The 19757-nt window shown below is 31.2% G+C and overlaps 1 protein-coding gene across 2 annotated transcripts in view; it reads right to left on the bottom strand.

Annotated features, from left to right (window-relative positions):
- Positions 1 to 18681, bottom strand: part of LOC139519634 (uncharacterized protein KIAA0825-like) — a 42134-nt gene extending 23453 nt beyond the window's left edge. Inside the window, exons 1-14 of one of the 2 annotated variants that reach the window (XM_071311833.1) lie at positions 18503 to 18667; positions 17110 to 17301; positions 16003 to 16174; positions 14348 to 15230; positions 13648 to 13791; positions 11889 to 11918; positions 10009 to 10235; positions 4658 to 4801; positions 3460 to 3581; positions 2647 to 2800; positions 2135 to 2325; positions 1571 to 1750; positions 698 to 829; positions 293 to 383 (exon numbers count right to left, since the gene is read on the bottom strand). In XM_071311833.1, the coding sequence (XP_071167934.1) occupies positions 293 to 383; positions 698 to 829; positions 1571 to 1750; positions 2135 to 2325; positions 2647 to 2800; positions 3460 to 3581; positions 4658 to 4801; positions 10009 to 10235; positions 11889 to 11918; positions 13648 to 13791; positions 14348 to 15230; positions 16003 to 16174; positions 17110 to 17252 (2613 nt within the window). In that variant the 5' untranslated portion in view covers positions 17253 to 17301; positions 18503 to 18667. Of the gene's footprint in view, positions 1 to 292; positions 384 to 697; positions 830 to 1570; positions 1751 to 2134; positions 2326 to 2646; positions 2801 to 3459; positions 3582 to 4657; positions 4802 to 10008; positions 10236 to 11888; positions 11919 to 13647; positions 13792 to 14347; positions 15231 to 16002; positions 16175 to 17109; positions 17302 to 18502 lie in introns of both variants that reach the window. The other variant, XM_071311834.1, reaches the window with a different exon arrangement.
- Positions 18682 to 19757: the final 1076 nt, after the last annotated feature.

Below are 19757 nucleotides of genomic sequence, written 5' to 3'. Positions count from 1 at the left end.
TGCTCTCACCAATTTTCAAGAATCTCTTGCTAAAAATTTATTTAAATCAAAAAATCCAATTTTTGCCCATAAAAAAATAATCAATTTGGAATGGCATTTATCCGTTATTAAGGTCATTTTTACAAAACATTTAGTTTTTTTTAATCTAAATTTAAGAAAAACATTGTATAAATCTAGACATCAGTGACATTTGACTTATTTAAGTAAATATAATTAACATCAATCCAATGCCTTGTAATTGATAGTTAATATTTTTTTAAAGTCTAGTCATTCAGCATTTCTTTTATTTTACCTGAAGTGTCATTGCCCAATCTATTTCTGGTTGAGTTAGTAATAATTTACATTGTATGTATACTGCAGTGGTTGTCTGCATTACATCATACCTTAAAATAAAGAAATAAACCAATTAAGATAGTATAACATATTTCTTACATAGCATTTTCTCCATCAGGACTGTTTTATGGGTGGGTTCACTGATGAATGAATCCCAAAAAAGGTCTACAAACAAAGAAAGTTTGATTTGTTTGTATTTCCAGTAACTTATAAATTATTTCGCCAGCAATAATTAGTTATTCAGGAATAAAAATATAGAGTGTGGAATGTGGTAAAAATTTAAGTATTTTCTTTCAAAAAGCTATCCAAATGACCACAACCCACCTCTTTTTGCATTATCCCCTATTTTCTTCAGAACACTTACTGTTTTAAACCTTTCTGGAACACTCCTGGCTGTATCCATGACAACCAGTCAGTATTAGTGCCTGCTGTGTTGGCCACTGGAGAAAACTGGCCACCTCTCTGTGTTTTTTCCATGTATCCTTTCTTAAATTCTCTATAACATAAATCAATAAAATTGTATGATTTGCTACAGTATTTATGTGATTGTTAACAATATTTTCAGGACAATTCACTTTTAATCAATAATCTTTTTCTATATGAATTTATGTATTATATGTGAGCTCCAGTTGTAAAAATAAAAATAAAATATGTGAAGTTATCTAAATTAATAATAAATTTATGGCTTATCAAGAATGCATGGGGAGTTGTGAGGCACTCCTTAAATATCGACCACCACGAAATTTCAACCTTTCCTTTGAAATATTGTTCTGACACATATTCAAGGAAAATGCCACAACTCATATTCAATTAATTTGAGTGCCTCATATCCCAGACAATGTATACTTTAGTCTGTAATTCAGAGGTTGTCGTTTGTTGATGTGTTACATATTTGCTTTTCGTTCATTTTTTGTACTTAAATTAGGCTGTTAGTTTTCTCATTTGAATTGTTTTACATTTGTCATTTCAGGATCTTTTATAGCTGACTATGCGGTATGGACTTTACTCATTGTTGAAGGCTGTACGGTACCCTTTAATTGTTAATTTCTGTGTCATTTGGTTCATGTAGAGAGTTGTCTCATTGGCAATCATACCACATTTTCTTATTTATATTGAAGTTTATTTTCTGGATATATACACAAAACAAGCAAACTACCACAAGACTAACAGATAGCCCCATTAACTGTAAAGGGATGCCTTTTCTGACCAAAGTATAAATCTATAATGTAAGAATTACCTATAAAGGATTTCCAGTGGTGAGCTGACGATAGCCATGGTTGATAGTAATGTAGTACACAGGTTCTGTATGTTGTAGTGTGGGATATGAGAATCACCTACGTCCAAAATCTGGTACAATGATCGACATGAATGAAATAACATCTCTACTGTACATAACAAAACAGTAATAATATCACATCTGAAAATTAAATAAATTTAAATGTTATAATATATACATGGCATTCTATATTCTTCACACAAGCCATACACAATTAAATGTCAAATGTCTTATAAAAGTTTTAAAAAAAATATGTTATTGCACTCAGAGTTTAAAACAAAATACAAATCTAGTTATTTTTAAACTTGAAATTGTATAGCATTATATAACTAGATATTATAAAAGATAATTTCCACACATCAATATTAAATAAAGAAATATTGTCTCATATCATTTAAAAAAGTTGCCATAAAGATATATTTTGTCAGGTATTTTAGAAAATAGCCAACTCTCCCCTTAAACCCTAACTAGGCTAACTATAAATATAATTATATGAAAAATTCAAAATTTCTATCTTCAAAATACCTGAACTGAGGAATGCGTTTATAGGAAGGCTGAGCATGAGCATATCTCTGTCCCAGTATCTGTAATGATTCCTGTAAAATTTCACCAAATATTTTCTGACCAAGTCTTGGTGGACACATTGTCCATAAATCATACCGAAGACCTCTCATGTGATAATTCCACATCTGTATGGGATAGGAACATCTCTCTCCCTGTAATACAAATATTAAATAAGAATGAAAAACCATTCAAAAGGGTTAAATAGCAGCGTTTTAACCAAAGTCTGGTTTCCAAAAACTTTCCATATAATTTCTTGTAATTTTTGGCAAATATTGCAATAATGCTTATTTTAAATTGTGATATCAGGAAACATATTTTCAAAATATTTTAAGTGCATTTTTTTTATTTTATAAAACTCATCTACTGGGGTAGTCACATATTTTGCAATAAAGAATTGAACACATTTTTATTTGGAATTATAGTATCTTGGAACCATCTATCGCCCTGTTTATTTCTCACAATCTTTCACTAACCTCATGGAAATCCTTCATGTCCGCCCAGTTATAACTTTCAGCATCATGTAGTATACTGGTAGCCATATAGTTTTTATGTATTTCTATCATTAGTTTAGTGACAACATCTACGACTTCAACAAACTTTTTATATGGTTCTGCAAATATTCTCTTACTGGAATAAAAATAAAACTATCATCAAAGATAAACATAAGAAATATTCATTTTGTTTTTAAATCATAAATTACACCCATGTTTATTTATTCAGTGGAGGATTCATGATTTACAAGAAAGAGGGAGTAGCAGCCTAAAACTACAAAAGTGTACTAAAGTTCATGAGTGTTTTTTTTGTTTGTTTTTTGTATAGATTAGACAGTTGGTTTTTCTGTTTTAATGGTTTTACACAAGTTATTTTTGGCACATTATAGCATGATGTTCGGTGTGACCCAAGGCTCCGTGTTGAAGACCTTACTTTGACCAATATATTAGTTTACTTTGAAGAATTGTCACTTTGAGGGAGAGTTGTCTCATAGGCACTCATACCACATCTCCTTATATCAATAAAATATCTAATTTCTATAGCATAATGGTTGTGAATAAATTCAACAGAATCTATCAAAGAAATAGCATCAACACTCAATTCTACAAATATAAAAAAATATAGACATGACTATAAACTTGCTGTCTGTAAACTACTATGATCAGCATGTATGGATATGTGTTTGTGTAAGATTCAGACACAAACGTGGCTGCTGAAACATATCCTTTTGCATTACGGGTTATAAATATAATTTGTAGACAAGAGAGAGAACTATAGACTAATTATACACATACCTGCTTTCTTCTGGGACCAAAACTGTCTCATAATACTGCAACTGATTTCTGACATAAGCTGCACTGGAAAGAATGGCATACAAGCTTTTCATTGGAGCATTTCTAGGAATGTCACTGCATAACTAGTAAAAAATTAAATTATAATAAAAATAAAATTCTACAAAAAAATATATATAAACTGTAAATTCTGTAGATAGAAAACAGGGTTCATTTTGAATTCACAAGGTTTTCCAAAATTTTTCTTTATGCAAGACAAAAATAAATTATTTCATTGGTAAATAAGTTTTTAAAATATATTTCATTGTTCTTTTTTTCAGAATTTGAAATTGTTAACTTTTTGCATATTCTTGTACTGTATTCAAATATATTCTACTGGTAACGTTCTTTATTGTTAACAAGTTTTAGCCTTGAGCAATGATTTACATGAAAGTAAAATGTTGATGAACGATAAATTCTGTGGTAAAATATCTGATGCAAAAATTCTTCATATGTGGCATTTGAAAATAAATGTTTAAAGTCATAAGAAACGAGTGACTAGTGAAAAATAATGTTTATCCAATTCTTGAACCAATGCATGTATATATCATAAACTTAGTCCTCTGTGCACGATTTTATCACTTTTTACGCAAATATATCGTCTAATCGTCAATTTTTTTTCCCTCCGTCTGATTTGATTTAACAAATATGGCTTCTCATTGAATGCCGTGTTTTGAAGCCGAAGTTTACCGATTGTCACCTTATAGTAAATAATCAACAAAAAGCATGGGTATTTAGCATGTGTTTAACATACACAATCAGGTAATTGTTTATTTTAATGACAGATTCATGCGTATTGCTATCACCGGTATTTACGAGGAGGGTCACGCTTAGGTCACTATGCATACAGGAAATATGTCGGCGAATTGCTTCCTGGCAGCAAGCAATTAAAAATAAGTAAACTTCTTCTAAATGTGGACAAATTAAAGAATTTTCCTCAGTAAAAAGTATATGTAAATAAGTTGTATAATGAAAACTATCCATTTAGTTTTTAAAAACATATGTATATTTTTTTTTAATTTGAGGTTTCATATGACTTTAAACAGGAGGTACCTTTGTTAAATAAACATGTAAGTTCTGTAAACATAAACAAACTGAGTCAACATACCTTTGTCAAATGAACATGCAAATTTGTAAACATAAACAAACTGATTCAACATACCTTTGTCAAATGAACATGCAAGTTTTGTAAACATAAACAAACTGAGTCCACATAGGCTGTTCTAACACAATGCAGTGCTCCATCATAACCTGCTTTAGCAAAGGGTAAAAGGAAGTCCAATTCATTCATAAAATCTAACACAGCCTGCAATGTAAAAAGTCTGCATTATTATAACCATATTGGCATATGCTGTGAACATGTATTAAGAGTAAATTCACTTATTGGCAACTTGTAAGGAAACTTTCATTCTCCCTGTGGTATTTTCTACATCTTTTTTGCAATAAATAACACATATGAACCAGATGCTCCGCAGGGCGTAGCTTTATACGACCGCAGAGGTTGAACCCTGAACGGTTGGGGCAAGTATGGACACAACATTCAAGCTGGATTCAGCTCTAAATTTGGATTGTGATTAAATAGTTGACACAGCATAGGTTTCTGACACAGAATGAATGTGTTCTAATGAACTTAAAATTTTTGTTTTCTCTTAGAGCAATTCACTATGCTGTTGAATAATTATCCTCTCAAAAAAATGTTTGAAGAAATTTTCTTTTTTATTTATGAAATTTCAAATGAGAAAAATTGAACCCAATTTTTTTAATCACATCCCCCTTTCCCTTATTCCAAAACTAATCTCAATTAAAATTTCTTATGGAGTTTGCAACAATAATTCCTCATTTAAATACATCATAAAATATTAAGATGTAAAAAAACTGCTTGTTATCACTGAATGGTAAAGATTATTTTAATTTATCAGTTGGTAGTAAAAAGTGAATATACATTGTATATTGTATATAACAAAGATTTAAGTTGATTCTGGACAAAGAAAGATAACTCCAATTAAAAAAAATCTTGCTATTGCACAATATTTTGCAATTAGATATTTCTTGCTTACTATTCTGGACAAAGAAAGATAACTCTAATTAAAAAAAAATTTGCTATATCACAATATTGTGCAATTAGATATTTCTTGCCATTGCGCAATACTGTGCAATTGAAAAGACTTGCTATTGCACAATACTTAATATAATAATTTTAGATCCTGATTTGGACCAACTTGAAAACTGGGCCCATAATAAACAAGAGGCTCTCAAGAGCCTGAATCGCTCACCTGAATTTTTTTGGTTTAATCTCTCATCAATGATTATTTTGGCTTTTCAATTTATTTAAATGTTCTTGAAATCGTCCTATTCTCTTCAAAAGCCAAAAAAAAAATCAATTTCTCCTATGTTCTATTTTAGCCATAGGAGCTATGTTTCTTGACATACAAGGAAAAGAAATATAAAATTTATACTAGATACTCTGAAACTCTGAAACTCATTTAGCCTAAGTTTGGCTGAAATTGATACAGCAGTTTCAAAGGAGAAGATTTTTTAAAGTAAGTCAACATGATGAACAAATTGTGAAAAAAGTTTTTAAAGGGCAATAACTCCTTAAGAGGTCAATTGACAATTTTGGTCAAATTGACTTATTTGTAGATCTTACTTTGCTGATCATTTTTGCTGTTTACAGTTTATCTTTATCTATAATAATATTCAAGATAATGACCAAAAACTGCAAAATTTCCTTAAAATTACCAATTAAGTGGCAGCAACCCAACAATGGTTTGTTTGATTCATCTGAAAATTTCAGGGCTGATAGATCTTGACCTAATGAACATTTTTACCCCATGTCAGATTTGCTCTAAATGCTTTCGTTTTTGAGATATAAGCCAAAAACTGCATTTGACCCCTATGTTCTATTTTAAGTAACGGTGGCCATGTTTTTTGACGGATCAAAAATCTAAGCACACACTTTGTGCAGGATAATCTAAAGAACAATCATGCTAAGTTTCATCCAAATCCATTCAGTAGTTTCAGAGGAGAAGATTTTTTAAAGTTAGCAAATATGATGAACAAATTGTGAAAAATTGCCATTAAAGGACAATAACCCCTTAAGGGGTCAATTGACAATTTTGGTCATATTAACTTATTTGTAGATCTTACTTTGCTGATCATTTTTGCTGTTTACAGTTTATCTTTATCTATAATAATATTCAAGATAATGACCAAAAACTGCAAAATTTCCTTAAAATTACCAATTAAGTGGCAGCAACCCAACAATGGTTTGTTTGATTCATCTGAAAATTTCAGGGCTGATAGATCTTGACCTAATGAACATTTTTACCCCATGTCAGATTTGCTCTAAATGCTTTCGTTTTTGAGATATAAGCCAAAAACTGCATTTGACCCCTATGTTCTATTTTAAGTAACGGTGGCCATGTTTTTTGACGGATCAAAAATCGAAGCGCACACTTTGTGCAGGATACTCTAAGGAACAATCATGCTAAGTTTCATCCAAATCCATTCAGTAGTTTCAGAGGAGAAGATTTTTTAAAGTTAGCAAATATGATGAACAAATTGTGAAAAATTGCCATTAAAGGACAATAACCCCTTAAGGGGTCAATTGACAATTTTGGTCATATTAACTTATTTGTAGATCTTACTTTGCTGATCATTTTTGCTGTTTACAGTTTATCTTTATCTATAATAATATTCAAGATAATGACCAAAAACTGCAAAATTTCCTTAAAATTACCAATTAAGTGGCAGCAACCCAACAATGGTTTGTTTGATTCATCTGAAAATTTCAGGGCTGATAGATCTTGACCTAATGAACATTTTTACCCCATGTCAGATTTGCTCTAAATGCTTTCGTTTTTGAGATATAAGCCAAAAACTGCATTTGACCCCTATGTTCTATTTTAAGTAACGGTGGCCATGTTTTTTGACGGATCAAAAATCGAAGCGCACACTTTGTGCAGGATACTCTAAGGAACAATCATGCTAAGTTTCATCCAAATCCATTCAGTAGTTTCAGAGGAGAAGATTTTTTAAAGTTAGCAAATATGATGAACAAATTGTGAAAAATTGCCATTAAAGGACAATAACCCCTTAAGGGGTCAATTGACAATTTTGGTCATATTAACTTATTTGTAGATCTTACTTTGCTGATCATTTTTGCTGTTTACAGTTTATCTTTATCTATAATAATATTCAAGATAATGACCAAAAACTGCAAAATTTCCTTAAAATTACCAATTAAGTGGCAGCAACCCAACAATGGTTTGTTTGATTCATCTGAAAATTTCAGGGCTGATAGATCTTGACCTAATGAACATTTTTACCCCATGTCAGATTTGCTCTAAATGCTTTCGTTTTTGAGATATAAGCCAAAAACTGCATTTGACCCCTATGTTCTATTTTAGGTAACGGCGGCCATGTTTTTTGACGGATCAAAAATCGAAGCGCACACTTTGTGCAGGATACTCTAAGGAACAATCATGCTAAGTTTCATTCAAATCCATTCAGTAGTTTCAGAGGAGAAGATGTTTGAAAAATTGTTAACGACGACAGACGACGACGACGACGACGACGACGACGACGTCGACGACGACGGACGCCAAGTGATAAGAAAAGCTCACATGGCCTTTTAGGCCAGGTGAGCTAAAAATCTAAGTACATTTTTGGATTCAGCATATCAAAGAACCCCAAGATTTTAATTTTTGTTAAAATCAGACTAAGTTTAATTTTGGACCCTTTGGACTTTAGTGTAGACCAATTTGAAAACAGGACCAAAAATGAAGAATCTACATACACAGTTAGATTTGGTATATCAAAGAACCCCATTTATTCAATTTTTGATGAAATCAAACAAAGTTTAATTTTGGACCCCGATTTGGACCAACTTGAAAACTGGGCCAATAATCAAGAATCTAAGTACATTTTTAGATTCAGCATATCAAAGAACCTAACTGATTCATTTTTTGTCAAAATCAAACTAAGTTTAATTTTGGACCCTTTGGACCTTAATGTAGACCAATTTGAAAACGGGACCAAAAGTTAAGAATCTACATACACAGTCATGACAGTTAGATTCGGCATATCAAAGAACCCCAATTACTCAATTTGGATGAAATCAAACAAAGTTTAATTTTGGACCCTTTGGGCCCCTTATTCTGTTGGGACCAAAACTCCCAAAATCAATACCAACCTTCCTTTTATGGTCATAAACCTTGTGTTTAAATTTCATAGATTTCTATTTACTTATACTAACGTTATGGTGCGAAAACCAAGAAAAATGCTTATTTGGGTCCCTTTTTGGCCCCTAATTCCTAAACTGTTGGGACCTAAACTCCCAAAATCAATACAACCTTCCTTTTGTAGTCATTAACATTGTGTTTAAATTTCATTGATTTCTATTTACTTAAACTAAAGTTATTGTGCGAAAACCAAGAATAATGCTTATTTGGGCCCTTTTTTGGCCCCTAATTCCTAAACTGTTGAAACCAAAACTCCCAAAATCAATCCCAACCGTTCTTTTGTGGTCATAAACCTTGTGTCAAAATTTCATAGATTTCTATTAACTTAAACTAAAGTTATAGTGCGAAAACCAAGAAAATGCTTATTTGGGCCCTTTTTGGCCCCTAATTCCTAAAATGTTGGGACCAAAACTCCCAAAATCAATACCAACCTTCCTTTTGTGGTCATAAACCTTGTGTTAAAATTTCATAGATTTCCATTCACTTTTACTAAAGTTAGAGTGCGAAAAACTAAAAGTATTCGGACGACGACGACGATGACGACGCCAACGTGATAGCAATATACGACGAAAAAATTTTCAAATTTTGCGGTCGTATAAAAACCTCCAACTTTAAAATATCTGTTTTTTAAATAAAAAATAAAAACAATATGCAGGTACTAATTTTTGCATGCATGAATATAAATGCAATCAAAAATAATCTGCATATTTAAAAACTTGTTAATGCAATTTTAACCATAACTTTGATTTTTACAATAAATCTTTTTTTATCATACAAATCACCATTTTTCTTGCAACTATTGTATTCAATTAAATCTGGAGCTAGTTAAAGTTTGTAGGTATTGAAATGAAGCTTTCTCAAGTGAAATATCTTGCCTCATAAGGCTTGCAGCACACTGCATATAAATACTGTTTAGGAAAACAATATTCTGCAGACTTTGCATTATGATTTAGCAACTAACAAATTTGACTCAGTGTGAACATTTAGTAAAATACAAGATATATTCATAATTCATAAACATATTATCAGAGGCAGATCCAGAAATGTTCATGAAAAGGGGGGGGGGGGGGCAGTGACTGCCTCAGAGAGGGTCCGCTCCAGTCATGCTTCAGTGATCTGTATTATCAACAAAATTTTTCCCACAACAACAGGGTGGTGGTGGTGGGCACTTTGGGACTCCCTAAATCCATGTCTGATTATCAAGTTTTATAAAACAATTTTACAGTCAAACATCAATATTAGTCTAATTATTCTAATAACTATTTCTAACCTTAGTAACAAATTTAGGATAATCCAGTTTTCCTCCCCACAACTCTTCTTTGACAGGTTCAGTAACTAGGACATGTAGGTGTGTCCAGTCAGCTAATTCTTTATCCAATGAAACTTTAAACTGATTGCGTATTTGATTATTGACAAACTGAGCAAGGTCATGACCTATTTTCTTAAACATTAACTTCCATTCCCAACGAAGTCTTTCTTCCCTGGATTTTTCCACAACTATAATAAAATATAAGAAATATTGTATTGATACTGAGTATTGAAAAATAATTGTGTTACTTTTTATTATCAAAGACCTTGATCACTCTGATGGATAAGATCACCATTATTTTCATTGATATTGACCTTGGTACAGTGTACAGAAGTTATAAATTACAAATGAACGCTATACTTGTTAGTTATGCTTATGTTTTTTTCTCTAATTTTGCCCCATTCTTGGAAATTCAAACACAATCGTTTAAAAAATATTCCCTTTGAATGTTCTTATCAAACCAACATACTCAGTGTCAAATATACATTTGCACAAGACTAAAAGAACAAGATCTTTTATTTGCTCTAAGTGTTATATCATTTGGCCAGATATCATATGTAACAAGTACAAGAAGTCTTTCAAAATTAAGAATAATTAAATTATAGTATGTGGTCCTGAGTATAAATTCTGCCGTGTATGAAAGCGTTTTGAAAACCTTCTTTTAAGTTACAATTATCAAGACAACTACTTGTTTGGTACAGACAGAAAGATCATGTACCTGGAGATGCATGTGGCAGTGGTCAATAAAGCTTATCCATAACCTCAAAACAAAAGCTGCAAGTTTTTGAAATTTTCCGTGATGTTTTCACCTGAATTGTGCAAGCCAAAACATTAAATAGAGAGTGCATTTTTTTAGCAGCTTTTTTGCATGTTTTTGGTTTTTTTTTTAGTTTGTGTAATAAATTGTATATCTTCTTTTTTCTTTTGGTTTACACTACTGATGAACTTAAGAGCCTTTCTTTCATTTCTATAAATGTCTTCTTTTAATTCTTCAAGCATTAATGTGTCATCACATTTAATTGAGATTATTCATTGAAAAAAAAGTTTCACCAATGACTTAACCTTTATCATTATTGGTCATTTATATATTTAATAATGTTAAATGAATTTGTCTTTGAACATTTGATCAACAGGTAGCAACAAGGGTTAAAGAACCCTGTTATGGTCTGATGTTATACAATGTTGCACTCATGATTTAAAAGCAATTTAGTTAAGCGGTTAAAGACATAAATATGAGCAAACACAGATATGGTCTATTGAGTTGCAAATCAATCTTTAGATTGAGGAACCAACAGTAATCAAGTTGTAAATGTTTAGGTTAATTGATGCACAGTAAGGAATTTTTTATTATATTTTCAAGAAAACTATGCATACACTGTTTTACACAAACAAATCATTTGTATTATGTTTTAATTTATGACTAGGCTATGCTTTGATTGACGAAAACACATCAATTGGGCTTCTCAATTTCCTTATGGAGTTTCAATATCAAGTATTCATTATTTACCTGATTGGTACACCACTGCTTTAGAACTTATTTGTGGGAAATAGATTCATTTTGGGACTACTCATTGTTTTTAACAATAGAACACAATGAAATTCCCATACTGATGTCATGCTAGATATATTTATTGCTTAAAAATTGACTTTCTGTATTGTAAAATAATCACAAATAAAAAACGAAGATATCAAGACAGGAGCATTTTGAGAAGAAAATTAACAGATACATTATAGTTCCTTAAATTAAATCTGTTTGTTTAATTAACTTGAATCAAGAATGCCCCATCCCAATGCATCTCTTTTCAAAGCCATTTAAAGTGCTTGTAAATTAAATTTGTTACCTTTACGTCTTGTAGATACATATGATGCAACTAACAATATTTGTAAATACAACATGTAATATTCATTTAAATATTCTTTTTTGATTGTCAGACAATAGCATAGAATAAATATTTGCGTAAGTTTTTGTCAGAAAACAAATAAGATTATTATCAATCATTTTAATAATGTTTTTATATTTGATTTTAAAAGTTTAAATGCAAAATGTGTGTAGTTGTACATGGGAGATAACTCACTTAATAGATAGGAGATAACTCTTTAATTCCTAAAGTATATTTATCTTTCATTAAGGATGTACATAGGTGAGGTTTTGGAATAAGTCTCAAATGTTCAGACTCCTTAGTGTTTTTCCATATAATACAAAGTAAAATATTTTGCCCCATAACACCTATTTATTTTTTAACATAAGACTTAATTAATAGCTCTTAAAGGGTCAGTTGACAAAATTGAAGCAGATTCTTGATTTTCTTTCTTTTGATTTGAGACCCAAATAATACCAAAGCAAATATTAGATAAAAGTCAGAGTCAGCCTTTTCCCGCCATATTTTATAAATCAAATATCTTGAAAAGGAGCTCTACATACCTGTCAACCTGTGACGATGAAAATGCAGGTCATGACCTGCATTGAAGAATCAAATCTCAGGTCATAACGCGTACAAACTTTTTCGAGCTGAATTTCAGTATTTATGGTACATTTTCTTATAATGTATATCAAATATACCAAAACATGAATGCATGTTCACTTTGTTAAGTCATTTTAAATCTTATTAAATATTATTGCATTGCACTTTTAAAGATTTTTATAAATTTGTGTAGCTTAGTCTTATGTGCTTTAGTTTTTGAGAAAAAAATAGACTATGATAAAATATAGTAATACAGTTAAAGGAAGTATAAATGTAAAAAATAATTTTCAACTTTTTAAAAAAAATTGTATAAAGGTATAAAAATAATGAAAAGTTATTTTTCAATATGTATTTGAATTTTATATTTTTATGATTTAATCTTTTTCGCCCATAAAACGTAAATATATAAGGAATAATTTTGAATGGTGACAAATAAGGGGAAGTAACTCTAGTTCAGTTTGTAAACCAATGCCATTGGCAATGGTGCAATTTATTTACGACCTAAAGCTAAGGTAATTGGTGTTAATTAACAGTGTGTTTGACACCAAAGCTGTCAAGTGAAACCATGCACTTAATGGGTCACTTAATTTGACAGTTTACATAGCTAGGTGAACTTCCTGTTCATAGAAGAATTACGAATTTGCTGGTATTTCAAAGGACTATTACTTATGAAATCAATCTCAAGGCTAAGAAATGCGGGTGAAATCGGGTCATTTTCGGAATTCCCGGGTTATTTCAATGACCCGGCGGGTGTTCCGGGTGATCCCTCAGAATTGTGAAAATCTCGGGTCACACCCGCAGAATACGGGTCAGTTGACAGGTATGGCTCTATGACTTATCAATATTTCTAGCTTATTTTGATTCTTAACTAACACTATTTCAGTTTAAAGTATCAACTTTCAATTTTTGATTTTTTTAATTTTAACTTAGATCACCTAAGTACATCCTTCAGTTTTAGAAACCCCTTAACATATTTTTATTACACATATACATTTTAAAGTGTTCTAAGTTGTCATTATATATAACTTTATGAAAATGGTCTGACAATAGCATCAACTTTCAAAATTGAAAATCAACCATCTAAAGTTCAGACAAAATTCTTGTGTCAAATGTTTCAACATGCATTCCAATAACCAACCTTTTGGTGCTGGTGTGTTATCTGACAATCCAGGATAAGACCCAAATGATGAGTTGAGACTATCAGTAAAGTCCTCGAGACCAGATCCTGTATAACTCATTGGTCTTCTGGGTGGTTCTGGACTGGAACTGGTTTTCAAAACACCTGTAAAATGTGTATGTAATTGTTAATGTGTCTATGAATACAGTCATCAAATTAATCACACATTTATTACTATAACCTTTTTTCATTCATTTGGAAATTTGACAATTTAGATTTATAATCTATTTATCGTTTCTAATATTATAAATGTACTGTGGATTAATTATTATCGTTGGGATACTTATTTTCTTGGATTTCATGGTTAAAGGTGAACCAGGAATTAAAATGTTCGATGAAGTTTAAATTTTTTATGCTTGTTCATGCATATATACATACTTTTGTTAACCAGGAATATTATGTATAGAATGTTTGTTATCAATGTAATCATTGTTATCAATGTAATCATTGTTATCAATGTAATCATTGTAAGAGTAATTATCCATCTCATTTATGTATGCTGTACATCATGTACATAATTTGCAATAAACTTCTTTCTTTCGTGTTGTATTTTCTCAGCTTTATTTCTTAAACGTTTTAAGGTGACCAGTTTTTAATAAACTAAATATGAAACAACCAATAATATTTCCCTTTTACCTATCATGTGACTGTATTTGTTTACCTTTTAAGCTTCCCTTCCTTTTAATCTTCCTACTAGGTAACCCTGATGAATCCCATGCTGAAGTCTGTATTAACTTTTCAACATGTTCCTCTATGTAAAGTATTGAGTTGACTACATTTACAATAGAAGCAATGTAGTCTCGAGGTAGTTTGTCCATAGCTGCTGTTATACTGCTAAAGCTTTTAGAGGAGGGCAGAGAATCACTACTCTCATTTCTAACAGGGAGCTTGGCTCTACTACTATTTTTTGACGATTTCTGATTCATAATTTCTTCAATGTCTTCCCAGATGTCCTCTACAAGGGCTGACATTTCATCTGAATATTTCTCCAAGTACATGTCATGCATGGCTCGTGCAATGTTAAAGGAACGTTTAAAAACTCCAGAATTGAAAACAATGAAATCTTCCTTGATCATTTTCAATATGATGTCTGCTAGGTAGCAGCAATTCTTGGTCACATCAACAGAACTGAAATTATCAGCATTAACACCAGCAAGTAAATTTTGAAAACACTTATCAAGTTGTAACGACCTCAGTGTCTGATATTTCACTAGGACATCTTCAGTGGGATATAACACAGAGAGACTCTGTAAATGGTTCACTCGCTTTTTCTCATATAAATCTATACTTAACGGTTTTGCACTGACTGGTATATTTTCTAAGGAATGTTGAAAATATTGCTGGAAGCGCCTTGCTATGTGTTCCCATTCTTCTGTCACTTGCTGTTCAACACTGTCAGTGACGGTGTTCAGTGATGTCATGGATTGTAGTGGGTCTTTATTGGATGATTTCAGTGGTAATGTCAGCCCCTGACAAGATGACAGGGACAATAAATCCTGGAAGATAATCTCTTCACTGCCTGGTGTTTGTTGAAGAGTACTGGACTGAAAAATGTGTTAAAATGAAAATAAACTAATGTGCTTAGATACATCTTACTTTCTTACCTTCAGATATATATATATATATATAGCGGGACGGCTGCAGTGCAGGCGATTTGGTGTCACGATATCACAGTAGCATGGGTTCGAATCCCGGCGAGGGAAGAACCAAAAATTTGCGAAAGCAAATTAACAGATCTAACATTGTTGGGTTGATGTTTAGACGAGTTGTATATATATATATATATATATATATATTTATCGCTATTTTGTGCATTTTTCATTTGATCTTTTTTTGTGATAATTTTTCATATCATGCTACTTGCTTGAGATGGAAAATTATCGCTAAAAACTAAGGAGGCATGTGGCGTTGCTAACGAAATTGACAACGTCGTCATAGGTAAAATAGCGATAAACAGATTATCTTTGGTCATCTAAACTCGATTGCATTTCTCGCTTTTGCCGTCCCGGCTCAAGCGAGAAAATCAATCTATAAGTATATCATAGGTACATGTATGCCATAGATTTAAAATAATAGATATATGTAAAAGTTGAAAATATAAAAACATTTTGCACTTTTTAGTTATTTTCTTTTTTCTTTTTATTTACTTCAGATGTATACAAGACATTAGAACAGGACGTAAAACTCAGTGTTTTCACTGTATTGCATAGGATCTATATTTTAATTGGACAGCAAAAGTGTTGTATCCTTTTTTCACAAAAAAAAAACATTTGGTTATGTGTTGCACACCCCCGAAAACATCTATAGCATACATACCACATGACTTAAGATAGTATTGATATCATCTGCCTCAGGATCATAACAAGAATCTTTCTCCAGTAAGTGTGAATCTAACATGTAGGTAATACAATCTTTAGGGTTGTCTGACTGTTTGTTGCCTGGCATTTCATTACATGTCTTCACGATACCTTTCAGGCAATCTGCCATTCTGTTTATAAAATAAAATACATTCATTGATTTTAGTTTGAAATGATGGACATTAACTTAATTAAAACTATGATATAAATGATATATTTACATGTAATGACAAAAATAAAAAAATTTGAATTAAATTTATTTTTACTTTTTTTTTTATAAATTTCCTTAACTTCATATTGAAATGTAGCAGAATTTTTCAGATTCTATCTATAGTTTCAAACAGTAATTTAGTATCAGCTGTTATATATATGCTATCATATGCAAGTTGTCATTCTCAAAACACTCCCATCTTTTCATGAAATTTGAGTTGTCTCCCATTTGTTTCAGATTTGTCAATCCTGCCTGCAGGTATGATGTGAAAATTTTAAATTGAAAAATTATGCTTTTCATAGCTATACTGTGTTTAGCAATGTATAGGAATAAATTATTTCAGGATAGCGATAAATAGAAAATTATCCTTAAATACACAATATTGCTAAAATTGTGTGCTTGATAGATATTAATTTCACTTTGAAAAAAAAATTGTAAAGGCCTGAAAAATTACATTACAACTTGTCTGACAGCACATAATCAACAGATTTAAATTTTATGAAATAAAATCACAAAAAAAATTTATTTATTTATAATTTCTTATACCAGTTTCATAGATTAGTCTCTGTAATCAGAAAGATTTCTTTTAACAAGGTGCGCATACTTTTAACTTCATTTCAATGTTATTCAGCAGGTTAATAAACATATCAGTCAAAACAACTTTTTTGTTAATGGCATACCAAATAGTTTGTAAAAGAAAAAATGGTTCTTTTAGTTTTATTTTTTATATTATTTTGGTTACTGCCTCTTTGTTTTATACCCACCAACCCCATAACAAATTGCTGTAAGAAAAGAGTTGTGTGTTAATTTTCCACTAAAATAAATTACAAGCATGTCAGAGTTTTATTGGCTTACTGTTTATTCTTTGCCTCTAACTGTTGATCCAGGTCTGCTATAATAGAATCAAGTGATGTCAACCCTGGGATACCTTTCTCAAGCATGGCCTTCACTGGGGGCATCCTTGCAGTCGGTAACTTCATTGGTTTAGGTTGACTCATTTTCCCCTTTTAACAGGAAGATAGCTCAAGGTTTACAACTTGGAATCACCTAAATAAATTCAGCAAGATTTATAATGACAGACTTTTATTTCCTATGTCAAAATTGGTGTATGCATGGAAGAAATAAATAAATTTCTACACTCAAACCTTCAATTTCTAAAGATTAAAATAGGTGATTTTAAGAAAAAAAGGGACATATTTTCCTTTTAGCATACATTTTGTACATGTTGCATCCTACTTCATCTACTTAATAAGTGAATTGCCCTTTTAGTAGTGATGTTAAAGTGTCTTTTTGTGTTATTTTAGTTAATTGCTTAATTGCTGTTAGCCAAATTAAAAGTATAAATAGGCCATTCATACATGTATGTAGAGTAAATAAATATTATAGCCAAGCTCGACAGCGATATAAGAGCCGTGGTGTAGTGCATCAGACTACTAACACAAAGGTTCCTGGTTCGATTCCCGTTCCGGATGAAAATTTCAGGGACTGAAAACTAGTTTGGCCACAACATAAAATTTTAAGTTTATTTACAATTTTCACAGTGTGTATATGTTAAGTATGTTTAAATGAACGTTTGTTCCCATATTTTTTCACTTTATTCATTATAGGTTGAAAACTACAGACAAAGTTTAGATGTTGATGAAGTGTCCTATATTTTGACTTTAGTGGAACCTTAAACTAAATTAAACTAAACTAACCTGGAATGCATATTTATAAGACACTATTTACCAAAATGAGTTTAACAGTAGAAAATTCAATAAAAAAAAAATTTTGGAAAATTTCCTGAATTTTTCATTGTACTAATGAACTCAAAATCGTTCAATTTTTTTTATGTCATGTTTTGAAATCCCGGACATGCGCAGAAATGTACAATGTACTTCCTTTTTCCGGTCTCGTTTGTATGAAACTTTGAGTAAAATATATATTTATCAGTATAAAATAGGAAGGAACGCGCAATACCAATTTCATTTTTAATAATTCCTTGATATGAAAAAACGTTACCCGATGATAGCATTTCTTTGTTTACATTGCATATGACGTCATAATTTAAATAACGTCACAACTAAAATCCCTAACAACAGAACCAAAATCGGAAACGTTACGGTTTTCCGTTTCTTTTTTTTTTAACAAATATTTAAGTTACAAAAAAATAATTCATACAGACTTCGTCCCCATTTACAGGTAATGCCTGCCTCATATTACAATACATGTAGCAGCATAGAAAAATTATATACTACTAAGTTCATACATTCAGGCATTGATCTTTTGCATTTTTCATCTTGGCATATTTCATTTTAAATTTTATGTTGACTTTTTTTTCTAGAATATGGATGCTTTTCAGTAAAGCGACATGGTTCTCTGGTGAATCAGTGGTGAAATCGTCTTGTTTTCGCAACTTGATATTTTCGGAAATAAACAATGTTGACTAAACATAAATCAATGCCGGAACAGTGCGGTATTTACGGCCTGTTTACCGTAGTTGACATAAAAATGACATCGATATTTGCAACACGGTGTAATTATTTCCAGAGTCTGTCAGAAAGTACTCTATATATTCCGGATATTCCAAGAATAAAAATCATTATTGACGAATAACTGAAATCAAGTGTGAGTTTACATTCAGTATTTAAAAAAATAAAAAAAAAATATATGTTGAAAATTCAAATGGAATACCAGATTTTGTGTTTTAAATAAGACATAAGACATAAGACATAAATCTCAGAGTGACTTGACTTTCCCTTTTTAATATTATTATTTTGGATCACTTTAAACAGCCAAATTAGTCTAGACTAAAACTAAATAAACTTACTTTTAGTTTCTGTCATATTGACAATTTGTTTATTTATTTATTTTATCAAATTTTAATTTTCCTATACTGTCGTTTCCATTTCTTTGTAGCAACATCCCAGCGGCACCAGCATATGGAGTATATGTGTCTCAATTGATACGTTACTCTAGAGATAGCTCAAAGTACGTTGATTTTGTTGAACGAGGAATACTCAGTGAAGACAGGGCTATGAATCAATCAAATTAAGGTCATCACTCAAGAAATTTTATGGTCGCCATCATGAGCTGATAGGCCATTATGACAAAAGTGTGTCAGAAATCATATCTGATATTCTTCCTCAGTCATAATAACCTTCCATCATTACCGAACTGAACAAAGAAATAACACGACGGGTGCCGTATACGGTGCAGGAATTGCTGTAACCCTTCCGGAGCACATGATTTCACTCCCTGTTTTTAGTGGAGTTCGTGTTGTTTCTTAATCATTATTTATAACTGTTGATGTAAATGTCATTTGGTTTTGTGAGTCTTTGTTTACTCCTTGGTTTTGATTGTTATTGTCTTTAAACTAATCATATGGCACTACTGTGGAAGGGGGAGGGGTCCCGCACTCCACTGTAGCTAAAAGTTATGGGGGGGGGGAAATAGAATAGGATTTTGTTTGGTTCAATCACTTTAATGAAAGTGAACTGAAATGATGAAATAATAACTCGTTT

Source organism: Mytilus edulis, chromosome 4 (genome assembly GCF_963676685.1).
Source record: "Mytilus edulis chromosome 4, xbMytEdul2.2, whole genome shotgun sequence".
Classification (NCBI taxonomy): Eukaryota; Metazoa; Mollusca; class Bivalvia; order Mytilida; family Mytilidae; genus Mytilus; species Mytilus edulis.
The sequence above is the reverse complement of the archived record's forward strand: the minus strand, read 5'-3'. Positions and strand labels throughout refer to the sequence as shown.